At 41.8% G+C, this 18,181-nt stretch overlaps 1 protein-coding gene across 2 annotated transcripts in view; it reads left to right on the forward strand.

Moving 5' to 3' along the window:
• The window catches only part of LOC133014793 (mannosyl-oligosaccharide 1,2-alpha-mannosidase IA), a 167,872-nt gene that overhangs the window by 141,373 nt on the left and 8,318 nt on the right, over positions 1-18,181 (forward strand). Inside the window, exons 5-8 of one of the 2 annotated variants that reach the window (XM_061082057.1) lie at positions 10,771-10,864; positions 15,866-15,993; positions 16,127-16,220; positions 17,381-17,496. In XM_061082057.1, the coding sequence (XP_060938040.1) occupies positions 10,771-10,864; positions 15,866-15,993; positions 16,127-16,220; positions 17,381-17,496 (432 nt within the window). Of the gene's footprint in view, positions 1-10,770; positions 10,866-15,865; positions 15,994-16,126; positions 16,221-17,380; positions 17,497-18,181 lie in introns of both variants that reach the window. The other variant, XM_061082058.1, reaches the window with a different exon arrangement.

Consider the following 18,181-nt stretch of genomic DNA (forward strand, 5'->3'; position numbering starts at 1 on the left):
AGGAATGGTTAAGGGCGAGTAGCCACAGTTTTACTGGTGCTAATCTCAGGTGGGAAAGCTATGAACCAGATGCCTGCATGGTTCAGCTCTGGCGTCGCCTCAGTGGCCACACAATCGCCACAGCGCCATTGTTACCAGGGCAGCCGGTGGTGCTCCTGCTATTTTCCGATAGGGTCAAACTTCAGTGGTTTTGCCAGCAAATGTCCAGAATTCACATTTCTGTTGTTGTTGAAAAGTGGCAAATACAACAAACGTATCATAGTGATTAGAATTGTTTAAGAATTAGAATTGTAGCAATACAACAAGATCTGACTGTTGTTGAGACTATTGCTAACTTTCTGTTTCAAGGCGCTGTAATCACACATTTTAAATGGTAGTTAACATTTGAAAAGGTGACACTAACTGTTAAGTGGTTTAACTGCTTCATACCTAGTGAGCACATTGTGGGAAGTATGCGGAAATGGAAATGTATATTGGGAATATCCTTGTGGATAAAAGGAATCTTGATGGTGCAGAGACTTGGCTCCGTAGTTAAATTATGAAATTTAATACAGTTTAACACTTTGCTGATATCAATGACCTCTTTTCTATTTGGGCTCAGACGAGCTCTACTGTATTTATTTGTTCCCTTCGCTCCCTGGGCCTGAATCCTACACCGGGGTCTGAATCAAGCGTTTCTTTTCAGCTCTCCCAACATTATTTTGCCTGCAGACAGATGAAGCATGGCCAATCCCAAACAACAATCCTCTTTACTGTCGAGCTGTGAGCCTGAACTCAAGCCGAGAATCTCGTTGATACGTGCCACTGAGAAGACAGAGGAGTGGCGACAGGATGGATGCGACCCACCACTGAGAAAATGAGTGGAATCACAGCATTTTCCACCCAGCTGACACTCAGGACAGATGGAGCTAGCAAACGCCGCGGCACAGCCCCGGCCAAAACCATGGCAACAGTGTGCACGTGGCAACAGGAAGCGTGCAAAGCCTATCAGAGCGGGGAAAGCATTGCCATCTAAGTAGGTCCCTGAGGTAGACTCATAGAGGATGATAGCCTAACGAATGGAGGTTGGGACTGAAAGATTCAAGAGTTTCCCTCATCATGGTTGTGGAAGACTGAGAGGAATATAGCACCATATGTCTCATATCCCAAGGGGATGATTTGATATAGGCTGCGACAACTACCATTTTAGATCACAGCCCGAATGGCATTTCGTCAGTGATGCCTCTGTTGTGCTGTTAAACAGAAGCCTGGAGGCAAGTCTACGGTCGGTGTGTTTTTAGAGCGTTTACATTGTGAGAGCTGCCTCTCTGGAATCCTAATTCATCCGATTTCCCCTTCTGTTATTGTATTTCTGTTCTGTCGCCCACAGGGACTTTGTCACTTTGCGCCTAGGAGCAGAAGATCACCTGCACAACTGATAAGAGATTCTGTGTCTCGCTCAAGGACACTTGATTACGTTTGACCTCAGACCCTTTGGCTGAATGAAAATCTGACTTCTTCACCCTATTGACCAAGCAGCTTGCTGCAGAAAGTAGACTTTGCTTCACGTGTTTGATTTAAATTCATGAAAACACCTTTACAGCGTCAGAGGATTGATTTACAAGATGTTCTGAATCTAGAAAAAAAATGTAGCTATTTGCAGCCGCTGTAGTCGGCACAAATGTTATTTTCTACACTGTAGTGAAAACCAAATGCTCCCATTTCATCACGCCATCTACTTCGGATGGGAAGGCAAGAGGTGTAATGGGGGAGGCCAAGGTAAATGTCATAAAACATGTTCTCATTACACAGGTAGAGGAAAAGAAAATAGGCCTCCAATAAATTCAATAGAGGTGACATATAAACGGCTTTTTTCCCCCTTTTCCTATCAGACATGAGGTATAAACGCCTGATAGGGAAGTTGAATGTGACCCTTACATGACCCTGGTTTTAGATTCTCAGATCACGTTTTCTGTCACATTTTCTGACACCTCTGCTTCAGTCTGCAACAGTGACGACAAACTCTCATCTCTGTATTTCGATATGAGCTGCACTGTAACACCTCTGCTTCAGCTCCCACACATTTAACCGGAGACAGACAAAACGTCAACAAAGGGACGCTGCAATTGTATATATTGCCATCTCTCTAATAGTTGTCACTGAGGTAATACTGAGGAAATGCCTCTTACCTCTTCAAGAAGATTCCACTTCAACCTTGTACTGCTAGAAGTTTCTTTCTTTTAGAATGAATGGCATCATAGCTCGCAGATAAAATGTCTGTCATAAGAGTCAACGTCTTCGCTCTCAGCCCTTTTTAAAGAACTTGTGGAATTTAGTTTCTCGAGTGTCTTATTGGTTTCAATTTTCAAGGAAAAGCTGTGAAATTGTGTGGGTCTGAAGGGGGGGGGGGGGAGGGTATCTCCGCGACGCAGCCGTGCACTGTGTTAAGCTGAGTTGTCTTTTATTTCCTGACTCTATGGAGGCTTTGTGATTATGTAGGATTTTATTTTTTTTAACGAGGATAGATTACATACAGTTTTTTGTCACTCAGCTCAGCAGCTTCACTCTGCAGCCCTCACACTTCAGAGGCACAGTGCAGTCACATGACTGCATGTGCTGCCTGCGCTGATATGCATGACAGCACAAGTGCACTCTTCCTACACCACTGTACCTCTCCACCATCTCACAATTCCCTGTCAGCCGTTGACAGCATGAAGGAAGAAGAATTCACACTATAAACATGAGTCTCTGAAAGCCTGTCATGAGGCTCATTTCTGCTCATCGTTAGATACGGAAACAGACGGAACCCTCTGTAGTCTGAATTCATCCCGTCCGTATATATGTTCGTATCGCCCACTAAACCACAGATCCACGGCAGGTCACACATAAACCAAATCTGATCTTCCTCATCTTGCCTCGCCACTTGCCTCCCAGTCAAAGATTCACACTCAAAACCTCCCATTTTCTCTCCTTCCCCCCTCCCTCTCTCCCTCAGTGAGGCTGTGGCTGCTTTATCATCATCACTCTATCCTCACCTCCTCATTAGATTGTGTTCCTCCGGATTCATTGACACTTCCTTTCAAACCACCGGCTCTTTTCACACAGATTATTGAAACATTTGAAGAATTACAATCAGGGTTTTTATTACAGATAAATTGTAAAAGTTTTTTGGTGTAAAAATACCATTAAAAACTAGGGAAAGATTCCAAACTATTGACCCTATTATCTTAAATTGTAAAATCCATATTTCTAAAATCATAAATTGATGATATAAGCAGAGTTTTTCATGATGTCTGGAGCAAGCAGTTAGCATTGACAAGATATGTATCATTGTCAGAGGGTATGGGCCAGAACAAGCTTCTTGCCATCCAGAGCAGGGCAAGAAGTATGATAGAGTTTCTTCACCCTCTCACTGTCTCTATCATTCACACAAATTCCCACTGGGCGAGTGTCCTTTCAAGTCCTGACACTGAGAGGAATGTGTGAATGAAGATTTCTCACCTCAGATCGAGGACTGTAGCGATGGTTTTCAGACTCGTAGATTCAGTCTCATTTAATCTGCTTTTGAACGCTTCCAACATTGGAAGTTTTAACGCCCATGGTCAGTCACCACTGTTTTCTAAAGTAGAAGAAGTAGAGCTGTTGGTGTTTTCCTTCACAAGGTTGCCGGCAAGAGCATTCACTGTTTGGCTCGACTACAGGAGGCATAAATATCTCCGAATATATCCGTGCCTTGGCAGAGTGTGGTGTGGATCCAAGAAGGACGAGGGTAGCCTGAACCCTCAGAGTGTCATAAAATTGTTTTGGTTTCTAGCTATCCTTGCCGGAGGGTTGCTGTTGTTTTAATGCCTCTGTTGAGGGAGATGTGATTGAGCTGCTAAACATTCTCTCTCTCTCTCTCTGCCGTAGTGAAGCTAGCTTTGAAAACTCACCATATTCCTTTAACCTTCCGATGCCAGATAAAGTTCCAGGAATTGAAATGTTGTGGTGTCTTTCCTCCATGAGGGATTTCCTTGTAGAATTCCCAGATCGGTGAAGCCTTTTTTATGCTCAGTGTAATTGTTTTGTGTCCTCTGAACTCTACTGAACAATTGACCCTCTACATTCAAAGATCTTTATGTTCATGTTAGTAAACTATTTATATCTATTTGACCACATAGCCTGGATCTCCAGCACCTCCCTGAGGACCAACTTGTTTTGAATCCACTGCTTCTCTTATTGGACATTACAACCTCTGGGTAAATCTATCGGGGCTTTAAAGTTTCATACTCTGTTGTTGAGGAGAAGTTGCTGACAGGAAACCAAAAAAAGTGGGAAACGAACATCACCCACACAGCCTTGCAGTGTCTCAGCCATTTGCATGTAACTGACAGTCAGTCTCAGAGGATTCTTTCTCTCTCAGACCTGAACAAGAGCTCTCATATTCCCTGCAGTTTCCTGGGGAGCTCTGTCTGCCTGTGCCCACACAGGAAGGTACCTGTTAGCTGTTCTGTCGGGCTGAGTGGGCCAGGAGGTGCACTGCTGTCCTCCTACTCGAGACTCTGCCATGCCTCTAATGAGAAGTGGACCTGACGTTTTCTCCAGCTGCCGCTCCTCTTAGCGTCCCATTAGCAACCCCGTCTTCCTGTTCTTCTTCCCGCAGTGGCGATGGCACAGAGGTTGAGGCAATTTCAGGTTGAATTATTGATTGGTCACTGGCTCTGTCTGATCTTCTGAAGCGGGGAGCGACTGATCGTGTGTGACATCTGTCAGAGCGACAACAGGTATAAGAGTGTTGCTCTGTGACAGGAGAGCTGTTATTTTCCTTGTGCAGTGCATTGTGTGTGTGTGTGTGTGGCACAGGTCTAGTTGACGGGGTCCAATGTGCCAACATTATTATCTTCCAAGGTGTGAACACAATGCCTTACAGTGATTTGCTGTGACAGGCAGCTCACAGATGGCTGCAGGAACATGCTTAGTCTCCATGTATTCCCCTAACAGTCGAACATTGTTGGTATCAACCCTTCTCTCTGGATTTCCTCCTCGTTCTGCACACAGATGAGAATGGTTGTAACTGATTTCCCAAACAACAACTGTTTGCATCCGCTGCCATTGGGTGGCTATCATATTAAAACTGAAACATCCCATCAATGACCACTCTTGAATATGTGGTTGAGTGACTGTAAAAAAAAACAACACAAGAATCCTTAATCCTTAATTCACCCTTAATCCTAATTCTGGTTTTGACCAGCAAACAGGGCAGATATAATGATGTACTTTCAGACTCACTGTAATTAGGCCCTGGGAAGCATCAGGAGCTGAGGCACAAGGCCGAGGGTATATGTGCACAATAATTGCATAATTGACTGGAGCGAAATAATAGCAACTGTGACTGCTTTATTATACAGTAGCAGCAGCCAGCAAACTGTGAAATCATCTGTATGAGCCCTGTTTAGTGGGTTAATGGGAGGGGTGGAAAATAGGGTGGGTGGCTCATGTACTTGAGAGACGAGCTTTTTAACCTGATGAATATTGCTCAACAATATAGCAGCAATGGGGACATATTTACAGTTGCTCCTTTCCAGCATTGGCTTTAATGAGCATCCACCACTTGTTTGTTTTCCAATTTTGGACTTTGTCTGGTACTTACATTTTACCGCTGCGTTTGTTTTCTGAGAAGGCCTCATGCCTAATTTATTGGACCTGTTTTAGCATGTTCGCCTACTTGCTCTCAGGCGATGCCGTGCTGCTTAAATTATGCAGGGTACTTTTCTTTTCTGACATCAGGCGTGAGCAGCTGATGTGGGACTGAGCGGGACCTTAGCAGACAGTGTTCAAGGCCTCAGTGTCACTCAGCCAGCTCGGCTGATTGAGACTTGGAAATGTGTCGCAGGCAGAACATTACAGCTTTGAGGAGTAAAACAGAGCAGAAAATTGCAGTTAAATACCTGGCACGGATGCTAAAGATAATAAAATATAACTTTTTTTAAATTAGCGAGCATTACACTGTCTTTTGTAATAGTTTGTAGAGACCCTGAAAAGCAATAGACACCAGGCTTTATTTAATCCTCCCCAAGTTGACCTTTAATATTTGATATGAATTTTCCTCTCCCTAATAATGCAGCTCAATATAGCCACCAGCTATCAGCGAATAACCAAAGCAGGGATGAAGCTTGCTCGAAGGCAACAGGGTTGATTATACCGAGGATCCAGACTTTTCTGAGCCACAGTCGGGTGATGGTGCCGCGACCTGCACACGCTCCTCTGCTTCTCAGTCTCCTCACACCAGCAGCTTGTGAAATGAAGAACAAAATCAATGTGCAAGGCAAGGTCTACTCCAGTCAGTCTTGTCAGATCCAGCTGAAAGGGTAGAAATATTGATGTAGACAACTGAAAGCCAAGGACTCAGATATCTGTAGAGTATGCTTATGTTTGAATATTCCTGTGTTCCCCTGTGAGGCCCAAAAAGTTAGAGGGAAAAGAAAAGTATTATAATAATGATCAACGCTGCTGGGAGACAGCATGTTGCTTTCAGGATGGATGTTAGTTCCAGGTCTGAACAGGGCCGTTAGGTGTTAGGTTTTCCTTGTGGACAGAGCTTATAGTATCTGTTGCCGTTTAGTAGAAGTCGTCCTCCATCGTTCAGGACACAGGGAGAGAAGGATGAGAAGACTTGCATATTGGTGAATATGGTGATGGAGGGATAAGAGGTTCGGTTTAGATCCATGGTCTTAAATTGTCCTTTTTCACATCAGAGGAGTCACAATATCTCACCCACTGAGTTTTTAGATTTGGCTGTTTATGGAAAACAGAAACTTGAGGTGACTTTTAATGAACTCATCGTACAGAGGCAGGTTCCATAAAAACAGCTGTGTATCAAGGCAGCATTATGCGTGCCCTCTTCACGAGCTTCAGTCTCATAATCAAGGAAACCACAAGCAGTCGTCTGAAGCAGAGAAAGGAATTGCCTTCACGCTGCCGTTCAGTTTTCCATGACAATGTAGCTCAGCACCCGATTCTCCTCCTCAGCAGATCAGGTTCCCAGTCTGCTTTGTCTCCTCCATCTCTGTAATGTGAAGAAAGAGGAGGTGATGGCTCATGTAAAAGCGGAGAGGCTTTGTTCTCGCATTGAAAGAGCCCAGCGTTTCTCTGAGAATCACAGTCTGGGATGTGTGCTGCTGATGAAGCTCTGCTCTGGCTGCTGAAAACCAATCAGCAACCCAGTCACGTTTTATTTTCACTTTGCCCATCACTTGTCTAATCAGACCTGAGTGTCCCAAATGTGAATACGAGTCTCGGGATATTCTAATGTTTGGTTTTGTCAACAAATCCTATGGAAACACACAGAACTCAATATAAATAGATCCAACTGAAGAGTGCTGCTTCAAGGGCTTGAAGTATTTGGACAAAATAGTTTTTTTGTTTTTTAAGGCTCTGAGCTTCAGCACTTTCATTTTCAAATAAAATAATAAGCTATAATAATAATGGATACTTCATTGAAGTGCCAACTCTCAGCTTCGATTTGAGTAGATGAACATTAACATAGAAGACACAGTGTAGGAGATTTAGCCTCTTAAACAGATAGTGCCAGCATTTTATGGATTTTAAAACTAATTGCACACTTGGCTGCTGAATATTTCTTGGACAGCGCTGTGTCGTTTAAATGTTAGTTCAAACCATTGATTGTATATAAAGATGGATGATGAGGCTTTACCTCCTCTCACTATCGAGACATGCAGCCAAATTACCCCAGATACGAGTCTTGCCATCTTGCTATGAAGACGTCATTTGCCCGTTTAGAGTCTGCACGCGATCAGGAGATGGAATCACCGTAGAAAGGTCACACAGACGAGACATTTCATTTGACATGAACTTCGACTTTTTAGTTTGGTCCATGTCTCATCCACTAACATAGAGAAGACAGGACTCATGACCGATACTGCATCGAGCCACCAGGGGGCAAACAAGTCAAGTACAATAAAAGCTCACTCGTGGTTCTGAGTTGACTGAAAGTTGCCTATCGAAATGTAGGTGGACGTGCAAGTGAAAAAGATGAAGTTCAAACTTTTTTTATCAGTCATTTCAGGGGTTTGGCTTCTGGGTTCAGTGTAATAAAGCAGGTGTGTGTACGAAAGGTGAAGAGCTGCAGTGAAGCTCTGGCAGAACTTCAGGAGCACAGACATAAAGGTTTTTACTGGTAAACAGAAGTGGCAGGTCAAGAAAAGCTTCTCAAAGTGTCTCTGTGCTCGGCTCTGATGTTGTTTGCTCTGGGAGAGATGACTACATGCCTGATTCACGTCTTCAGCATTTAGGATCTGACAGAAAAGCCATTTGTGTCCTTCTGTCCACGATCCGACCGGGAATTCAAACTGAAATGGAAGAAAGGGACCTGTCGGCTGTCACCTCACGATCAATGTGGCTCTCTGCTGGATTCCACCATCCTTTCGCTCTTATCAGACAGGTAGAGAAAGTCAGAAAAAGACTTTAAATCCTCATCATAAGCGATCTGTACTTTACTGATATGCTATGGATGGATGAGGAGGAAGGTGCAAACACACAAAGTTTAATTACCGTAGCACTTCAGTAATGAAGTTCCTCTGCTGGAGGAGGCTCTCAGTGTGGCACCGGAGACCAGCAGCATGACAGCAAGACAGATTTATGAACACTGCCCTTAATTTAGCTTGTGTGCCTCCTACAGTAAATCACAGAGCAGATGTCAGCCAAAGGGGTTTTTACTATAATTAATCAAGTCATTTATTAACAAGTAAACAATAATAGAGGAGTGAAATATTATCTGCTGCCATATTGGCTGTTAGTGTGGGAGAGGGTGTTTGGGTGTTGTCTGATGAGCTTTGGTTTGCATTTCCATGTGCATCGTTACATTACACACACTGAAGTCCAGGTCTGGGTAGAAATTCATAATGATGCAAACACAACACACAAAGAAGAGCAAGTTTGTGTGTGTGTGTCTGTGGGTTTCTGGTTTGTTGGAGAATCAGTGGTGGTAGAAAAGACCGATGAGGAGACATGAGACCAGGTTCATAAGTGTTCGCTTTGATTGAATAGAGGAGACTCAGGAGGGACTATAACACACACACACACACACACACACACCGACACACACACACCCCAACACAGAGAGAATTAATAAGTGACAGTGTAATGACACCCTGGTTGCAGCCCACTACTCTGTGTGTGTGTGTGTGTGTGTGTGTGTGTGTGTGTGTGTGTGTGTGTGTGCGTGTGTGTGTGTGTGTGTATGTGTGTGTGTGTGTGTGTGTGTAGCTAGAGAACTGGGAGCAGCTGATAGACTCACACAAAGTATCACATCATTTCCCCTCCAATGTCTGAAACAAACACAAGAGCAGAAATGTGAAATTGGTACATAAAGTAGAAGAGTGGACGATGAGGTGAATACAGATTTACTAAAAAACACATGGAGTTTTACTACTTGTTAGAGTTTAGCTCGATAATCAACACAACGAACAGCTCCAACAAACGTCCACATATCCTGATACATTTCTTATAACTGCAGAACTTTCCTCCAGAATCAAAGTAAACCAATGACAGTTGTCTGCACATTGTAAGCAGGATGTGCTAATAAGCAATTCTCTATGATTTTAATGGTGCAAATTTAAACAGCCTTCAAGTTGAAGCATACAAAATAACGTGATGAATTCACAGGAACCTCTTTCTTGACATAATCCATTGAAACTATTTTTAAAACAAGAATGATTATCTTCCCAGTGTCAGACCTTAAAATACCGATGGTGTATTTTAAGAGCAACATTTCCCTTTCTCTTAAAAAACAGGAAAGAAAATGGTTTCCTCAGAGCGCAGCGGTTTCTACCGAACCAATATCAATTTTTCTCTTATTCTTCTCCTGTCATCTGCTGATTCCCTGCAGCCCAACTCACAAACTCCCTTTTCCTGATCTGTCGTGTGTCCGGACGGTTCTCCCTCTGTCTGTCTCTTCTCTGTCACTTTGTCTTCTCCATCTTGTCTCCAAGGATTTCTGTCTCTTTTCCTCTCGCCTCTGCTCTGCTACCTTCATCCTCTTTGTCTCCTTTCATTTTCAGGATTTCAATGTCTTACTTCACCAGCCAATCTTTTGTCCCCAAGCATTGTTCCCTCTGGCGAAAGCTGTGGTGACTGATAACCCAGTTTATAAGATGATATGTTAACTTTGCCTCGGCCTCTGGACGGTTGCCGTGGGGATGGAAGTGTGGTTTTTAAACGGACTGTAGATTACATCGATGAGATTGCTTTTAATCCTGCTGGAGTTCTGGTGTAGCAAGTCTCACATAATTAGCTTTAGAGGGGAAACTGGGGGGAAACATGTGCAGGGCTTTGGAATCTCAGACCGTCTCTGTGATTTTTACTAAGTTTAGGTGAGATGACAGTTTTTTTTTCTTCGTACGGATTAAAACCTTATCTAATTTGTTTTAAAGTCTGGTAATATCTTTTAGATTGTCTATCAGATAACGTTCCTATCGGCTCAGTGGGGTCACTTAGTGCAAGAAACACGGTGAAGTAGCTTTCTGTCATTATGCAGAATAATTTGGGACCGACTCCCACCACAAATTAGAAATGCATTCTCTGCTGACAGGTTGAAAAGCTGCTCAAGGCTTATTTTTATGACCTTGCTGTCTTTTCTTTAATTGTTTTGTTAACCTTGCTTTAACTTAATTTTTTTCATACTTTTTATTGTTTTGACATCTTTTACTGTCTTGACTAAAGTTTCTCATTATTATAACATTTCACAGTCTGTGGACCAGATTTGAACAGTTTCCCGTTTTCTGTATTTTGCAGCTGTACAGGAGTAAAGCGATGGAGCTGGGAGAGAAGCTGCTGCCGGCCTTCAACACGCCGACAGGAATCCCCAGAGGGGTCATCAACCTGGGGAGGTGAGTCTCAGCACCGGCCCTCACCTCCTAATGTCCACCTCTGATAAAAGATGGTCAGGCCGGGGGGGCATTTAGAAGGACACACAACTTTATTTTTGCTCAGCAACTACACAGCGGGGCGGACGGAGCCAAGTTTAATGGACGAGTTGTGGTCAATGACGGAACATTTTTCAGTTAGGTCCATTCCTCACAGCTCTGCATATAAAAATAAACGTGTTTTATAGAAGCCTAAAGAAGAAACTAAATAAAAAGTGTCTGTAATTAACAAACAAAATCTCCACATAAATTTGCCGAAATGACAGCAGCAAATAGAGACAATTTAAAAACTATTCAAACAGGCCCAGATCTGTGTATTGATAACAGAGCATCTGCAGGGCCAAGCTTTATAATGACGGTGACATTTGGATTAGAATTAATCTGCTCACAAACACTTTGGAGGATCGTATCAATAATATATGCATGTTTTAAATGAGTTGTGTTCATTTTTAATCCATTCCAAACCATTTACTATTTAATCAAAAAATCCGTATTGACAAAATCTTGTTAATGCCACAGTCATGCCACGCAACTGCGAGCGGTATTTAATTTTCACAGCGATTTGACGGTGAATTTCAAGTTCTTTATTTAGATTTGGCTTTAAACCTCATTAAGGCTGAGCGTGGATAACACACGGGCTTCTTGTTTTTCGATTCAACATTTTTAAAGAGATCCTGATATCAGGGAAAAAGATTACAGGAGAAATATCTGACAAATGCTGATAACATCTTCGTCAGTGACTGTGACAGACAAATTATCATCGCTAGCATGCGTTCACATAAACTGAAGTAATGTCTGTTTGGATTTATCAATAAGCAGCAGGATGCATGAAGCTGTGACGGAGGACTCCAGAGTTCAAAGTTGAAAGTTCAAATAATTACACAAAAACTACAGCATTACATTTTATGCTTCACTTAAAGTAACTATTAACAGTTAAAGTACTTGTTGAAGGCGTGCTCTTCTCTTGTTGAAAGAGGCGGGTTTTGTGTTACTTGCATGCTCTGATTGGATCCCATCCCCTCTAATATTGATTATAGAAACGTAACAAACAAGTGAACAAGCAACGGAATACACCGTATTATTTTTGTGGACAAGAAAATACAGATATTTGCTGATATAAATAAAAGTACCCGTCAAAAAATCAACTAAGGTACATTAAAGTAAATTGAAAAATGTACTTAAGTTATTTAAGGTAATGTAAATGTGTAAAGAACAGAGTACACAGAACACAAAAGTTTGATAAAGTATCATGTGAGACAAAGACAAACTTATCCTCCCTATGTTTGAATGTTGGACTTTATTTACTCTCTCATAGTAAATCACTCAGGAAACCTGCATCTTCCTCTCACTCCCTAATCTTATAAGCTACTTCCTGGCACCACTGTCGTCCACCTGCTACCAATTAACCCAGCCGGAAAAGTGGACAGCTGCCGGCAGATTTAATTACCTTATTCTACAGTTAATTCCTGCTACAGCACCGACATGGGTCTGTGCTACAGATGGGCAGGAGGAACCATGCTGCCCCACAGTGTGGTCACGTGGAATGTGTGGAGTGACACAAACAAGCCTCATCTGCACTACACACACACACACACACACACACACACACACATGCACACACACGCACACACACGTCACTTTAGAGAAGATCGTAATTATGCCACGGGAGCAGAACACAAGCAGTCAGCGAACACTGTGCACCCAGGGGAGTAGAGTTCTGCTGCTCAGCCTGTGGCTCCGGCAAAATCCTTTCCTCACAAGGCAAAAGTGATGAACGGTTGCTATGAGTCTTTCCCTGTGTGCCATTTGTTCTTGTGTGCATGTTTTACTCGCGACAACCTGCCATAGGTCAACAGATTTAATTGAACTGCCTGGTTCTGGTTGCACGATGCATCAGAAGACGACGTTCAGGTGAAAGGTCGGACCAAACTGCAAGAAAAATGAAATTCATGATGTTCTGTTACGTTGAGATTCAGGTAGAGAAGAAGAAGTCTTTCACAAAGCATCTCTAGACGTTCACAGAGCTTCTTAGGTGAAAACCTTTCTGAGGAGGATTTTTATACTTACATGCCAACCAACTCTGATATAAACTGCCAAGCAATCACAGAAATAGAAGATATTGAAGCCATTTTTACTTAATTAATATCAAATACATTAAAAACTATAATTACCAACATGTTAAATCAATAAAATTCAATATATAATCCATTATAATAAAGTAAACATTAGTCTAAATAATTATTGGTGGACATTTTCAGCATTTTCAATAGAATGAGTTGATTAACTCATAATTGAAAATTATTATTAGTTGCAGCCCCACCAGAATACATCGTTTTTACAGTAGGTTTCCTTATAGCTCATCATTGTTCATAGAAGTAATACGGTATTTAATAACATGCGTTGAGACATCACAGATCATCAAATCGTTTAGCTCCTCTATTAAAATGCACAAACACCAATTTCCCTCAACACATTAAGAGCGACGTGGGATATTGATTTTTAGTTTATATTCATTTTCTGAACGTGATCATTTTTCTGATTGGCTGTGGATGAGCATGAGAGTGCGTTTGTTAAATGGGCTGAAATGATTACTGAGCGAGCGCCAGTGTTGTTGCTTCATGATGCAGTGATGTGGATACTGCCCCCTGTGGACACCCCCCCTACGCGCTGCCGCTACGCACTTTCACTGTGATTCTCAGATTGATTCTTCTTGGAGGACCAATCAGATGTTACTGCAACCAGAGCTGCTAATGATGTAGCCCCCCAAAAACTTTTAATGGATGCCTTCACTGTGCTAAACTCTCTGATCCCCGTCCGCCTGCACAGACCCCACCTCACCTCATCCTCTCCCTCCTCTTACAAATTTATTTCAATTCATTATTGGATGTCTGATCTTCCCCCAGCATCTATTAGAGTATGTGAAGTCACTGTAGTATTGTCTGCCTCAACTAATCATGGCCGAGGACGAGTGCACCACACATTTCCTGAGAAATAGATTTTTCACAGAGTGATATCACCCACACTGACCTGAGGGAATCCAACTGGAGGGTGCACTTATGATGTTTGTAGTTTCCAGGTAACGTTCCGAGCCGTTAATAAACCATGATTCACAGAACTTGGCTGCACTGGTGTCATGTTTCGTGCTTAGGTTAAAGAAATTCAACATAGACATCAATCATTGCAGGCAGCGGCAGTGAACTCATTAGGTGGGAGATGGACTCCAAGGTCATTTCAGAAAGTGATGAGTTTAATTTTAACAGACACATTTGAACTAATCAGATCAAAACATCTACTCACACAACTTCATTACAAGTGTCCAATTTGTTATCGAACCTTTAACCCAATTAAAAATAATAAAGTACAAACACTTGCTTCGCGGGTGAGGTTTTGTTTTGCATATTATCTCTGTTTGTGGAAGACGGATTTAACTACTGTGGATAAAACTGATCTATAATTAATCAACAGAACCTTAAAAACACATGGTCTCTGTACTTTGTTTTTCTCATTATAACAACCTTGGCTCGACATCAGTATTCAAGCGGCTGTTGAGTGAACTTCTTTTCAACGTCATTCGACTTGTGCAGCGTTTGATTATGCGGCAACTTATTTTTCATTATCATTAATCTGCCAATTATTTTCTTAATTAATTGTTTGAACTATAACATGCATTTAAGTAGGACACAGCTCACACTAAACAGAGACAACTGATAACCTCAACATGTTGATATGATGCTGTGGGGACAGAAGGACGATGTTATGTTGTGGGCAAAGAAACTCAGCGCTGTTTTTGACATTTTAGCAATTTAGCACCATAAAAATATGCAGAATTATGAGTTAGCAGTTCTAAGTAGCAGGACGTTTTTCTGTGATTTTTTTAACACATTTTTGGATGTGACATTATGTTTTCATGAGCTATGTCAGAAGGGAAGAAGTGCCATATATCTGAAAACCTTCAGCATTCAAAGCTCAATTCCTCTGATTAACACTCCAATTTGTAAAAAATATTTGATATTAAATCACATTTGACAGAGAAAGAAAGAAATCTGGATATATAGACGCTGGTGTTTTTTGTTTAGGTGATGCATGTCCATTTCTTACTGAGATTCATCTGCACTGACACATTAAATTATATATATAATGTTGACTTAAATGAAAAGTGAAAATAGCTCAGGGTTTAAATCCATCCATATATTTTGTATGAATGTGCTCAATGTATTGCAGAGACCACTGGAGACAAAACAGGAGACGGTTATTGATTTCCATCAAAAAATGAGATAAAAAGTAAAACCCAAGTGTGTCTCGCATGATGCATTTAGCAGTATGTGAGTTCAGGAGTTCATCAGGCCCTGAGTCGGTTACTTTCTCTAACTTTCTGGAGCTGCAGCATCTTCTGAATGTGGTGCAACCGAGGGAGAATCACTTCAAACTCAGACAGTGGAAGAATTGAAAGAAGTATTGTTCTATTGTCAGGAGGGTACAAGAAATGCTGCTGGAGATAGAACAGGATCATGTGAAGCCGGCGTTGGCTGTAAAACTTTAAACTCACGAGAACTTCACGTCAAAACAGGATGAAAATCTGAGAACTCAGCTGCACTCAGACAAACACTTTAAATCTATTGACGGTATTATTCACTGCTGCTTTCATTGTCAGACAGTCTGGATGTCCCACAATGCAATAGCCTTGCCTAAATCATTGGGAAATTAAAGACGCTCTGCATAGCTCGCAAAGGAAAATGTGACACATTGGTCACAGTCTTCTGGCGTCTCAGTAAACGTTTCATATAATAACACATGAAAAGCATCATCTTAAATATTTTTAAAATAATTTTCAAGCTGCATTTGATAATAATCCAACCCGAGCCCAAAACAGTGGGTCTAACTGCCAAACTCTGTTGTTTAACTGTGTTATGCTTCTATATGTGACACCTGTGGTACTTAGTCTACCTGTGGATGTTGTCTCTGCTGTAGTGGAACCAGTTGGAGTTGGGGCTGGGCCTCAGCTGGGAGCAGCATCCTGGCTGAGTTCGGGACACTTCACCTGGAATTCGTGCATCTGTCTGAGGTCTCCAACAATCCCATCTACACAGAGAAGGTTTGCATTCCCAGTTTCTCCTCCTCTTTCACTAGTCTTGATGATGTCGGCAATCTGTTTTAACGTGAAACCTGCTAGACATGTTTTCAGCCTTCTTGCAGTGATATTCATTTGTACTGTGATGTCTCTGTAGGTGATGAACATCAGGAAACTTCTGAACAAGATTGAAAAACCTCACGGCCTCTATCCCAACTTCCTCAGTCCAGTCAGCGGCAACTGGGTCCAACGTAAGTGTTGTGATTACTGAACACTAGCACTGGTTTAACATGTGTGAAATTATATCAAGGTACATCTCTGTTATAGAGACATGTCTGTAATGAAGGATGAGGTCAGGGGCTCACATTATTTAAATATAACCTACATTGTACATGTGACTATAATGACACTCTGAGGTCATTCTTGTTAGATAACAGTAATTGTTTTTCTCCCCTCGGGTCAATTGTACCAAGGTTTGAGTTAATTCTGTCGTTTCACATTTAAACCTTCTCCTCGGCTTCTACACAACCGACATACCTTGATTCACCTCATGTACCAAAGCTCTTCTCGCTGCACATCTGTGTCAACCTTCCATTTCCATTCATTTTTAATATCAGGCTCAGAGCAATGCCTATATTACTCCCTTTCCTCTGGGTTATTAAAATGATAATGAAATCAATTATCTCAGGAAATTGGATCTTTCAGATTTACCTGAAAGGAGGCAACAAACGTGGGGAAAACACGATGCTTGTTCTGAAAAGGGTTCGTAATCTGGATGATTACTGAGACACTTGTTTGTGAGTGAACTTGTAGAGAAGAGAAATTATATAAATTTATTTGCACAAAGGGAAAAATAATCTTTGGTATGGAGCTCTGCTTCATCTGTCAGTGTCAAGGACAAACACAGCAGCGCTGCGTGGAATAACCTTACAGGGGAGTCAACAGAGCAAAGGTGTGCGTGAGCGTGAGTGGATGGATGCACACTCATAAACGCCTCCAGTGCAATATCTTATTCATATTTATGCATGCATTGCATGTGAACTCACCAGCGGACAGGAGGAAAAACAACAGCCACTCATTTCAGATTCCACTCACACGATCAAAGTGTGTTACATAAGTTAAGTTTTAACGAGTGGTGACAACATCTAGACAATAAGCATGAAGCTGCAGGTCTTAAATGTTGTTTTCAGTTTTTAGTACTTATGATTGTATACTTATTGGCCTCCTATTATATTTGTTTTAATTGAGATCCTGATATTGGGATGTTTTACATGTTTATATCTGTAAGGGGTCCTTGAGGGTCTTGAAGCAGCCAATACAATTGCAAATTTCCCCATTATTAGTATCATCTGATACCCTCACTAAGGACATTTGTGTAACCCAGCTGACTTTTCTCCTTTTCCCTTCATAGATCATGTCTCCATCGGCGGCCTCGGGGACAGTTTCTACGAGTACCTGATCAAATCCTATCTGATGTCAGATAAGACCGATGATGGGGCAAAGACGATGTACTATGGAGCACTGGAGGTATGGAAATTCTAATCTTAGGTTCATAGGATCACTCTGCAGAACCCGGTCAGATAAAAGAAATGTGATCGTTGTGCATGTGCATGAGCTTTGGATGAAAAAGTATCCAAAGGGCTTTTATACACAATCACAACAGGACATTTTAGTTGACAAAATAGTTGAAGGCTGATGAAAGGACACAACGTCTGAAGCTCTTTTCAGCCATCATGAATGTAACATTACCTGATTGTTCCTCGTGGTATTACTCAGACATGATAGTACCTCGGTGAAAAGAGCCACAATGCATGTGCAGTATTTTGTCTAAAAGAGAGGAGTGCTGAGGTAAAAAATTTAAAAAATCAAGGAATAAGAGTTTTGTGTGTCCTCACACTGCACACGGCTGCATCATAGATGAATTTGTAAAGTCATTTTTCCATTAAAACCCTATTTTAGCTGTTGTTTGTGCACTTGTTCTGCTGCGGCCTGTACGTTAATCTAAGGTAGAGGTTCCTGGTACTGTATAATGTGATTAGAGCTTTGATTAGAATTCAACTGACTTTCATGTACTGCTGTGTAAAATTTAAGTGCCCCACTGTCCACAAAAGAGGCGTCTGAACATGAACTCAGTGTACAGTATACAAGAGCATAAAAGTACATCAGAAGCTGTCTGTTTTCCTCTTTAATGGAGTTGATGTCGGAGTAAAAC

This window comes from Limanda limanda, chromosome 11 (genome assembly GCF_963576545.1).
Source record: "Limanda limanda chromosome 11, fLimLim1.1, whole genome shotgun sequence".
NCBI lineage: Eukaryota > Metazoa > Chordata > Actinopteri > Pleuronectiformes > Pleuronectidae > Limanda > Limanda limanda.